We start from the raw sequence: 577 nt of genomic DNA, 5'->3' as shown, positions 1-577 counted from the left end.
GAGGACTCTGCCTTCCCCCTCACCTGGGCATTCCTCTGTTGCAGGGAGTGCAGAGATTGTCCTGAGCATTGTCAGCTCCTTCTTCATCACCCTGATGTTCTTGGGTGTCCTGGGGGCTCTGCTGGCGTGCACCTACATAAAGAAACCCATGAGGCCACCGTCCGTCCTGGTAAGGCACCCGGCACCCGGTGCGAGGGAGCAGGTTGGGGAGCTACTGGGAGAGGCAAGCAAGAAGCAGGGACGAAGCACGGCTCACTGCCCTCTTTTCTCGCCCTCCCAGAAATCTTTCATAAAGCAGAGCTCACTCTGGATGGAGCAGGAGTCCTCATCCTCAGGGAGCTCGGACACGGACCCCGTCCAGCAGCTGTTCCTGTGCCAGAAGGATCCCCAGCAGGACAGCAGCCCCAACGGCGGCACCAGCACAGCCCAGCTGCCCGTGGAGAAGGGCTGGAGGCTCCCAGCACAGCCCGAGGACCATTTGCGCCTGCTGGGGGGCACGGGCAGAGCCGACAGCAGCTGCACCAGCACCGACAGCGGCATCTGCCTGCACCACTACTCCAAGCTGGGCTGCTCCTCC

General features: G+C 62.6%; 1 protein-coding gene across 1 annotated transcript in view; it reads left to right on the top strand.

Annotated features, from left to right (window-relative positions):
* The window catches only part of IL10RA (interleukin 10 receptor, alpha), a gene marked incomplete at its 5' end in the record, with an annotated part of 2,424 nt that overhangs the window by 1,198 nt on the left and 649 nt on the right, over positions 1-577 (top strand). Inside the window, 3 exon segments of the mRNA XM_010072471.1 lie at positions 45-169; positions 281-573; positions 575-577. The exon segment at positions 575-577 is cut by the window's right edge and continues 649 nt beyond it. Of these exon segments, the coding sequence (XP_010070773.1) occupies positions 45-169; positions 281-573; positions 575-577 (421 nt within the window).

The sequence above is a fragment of the Pterocles gutturalis genome, unplaced genomic scaffold (genome assembly GCF_000699245.1).
Source record: "Pterocles gutturalis isolate BGI_N339 unplaced genomic scaffold, ASM69924v1 scaffold20026, whole genome shotgun sequence".
NCBI classification, from domain to species: Eukaryota; Metazoa; Chordata; class Aves; order Pterocliformes; family Pteroclidae; genus Pterocles; species Pterocles gutturalis.
This window is presented reverse-complemented; position numbering and strand designations above follow the sequence as displayed.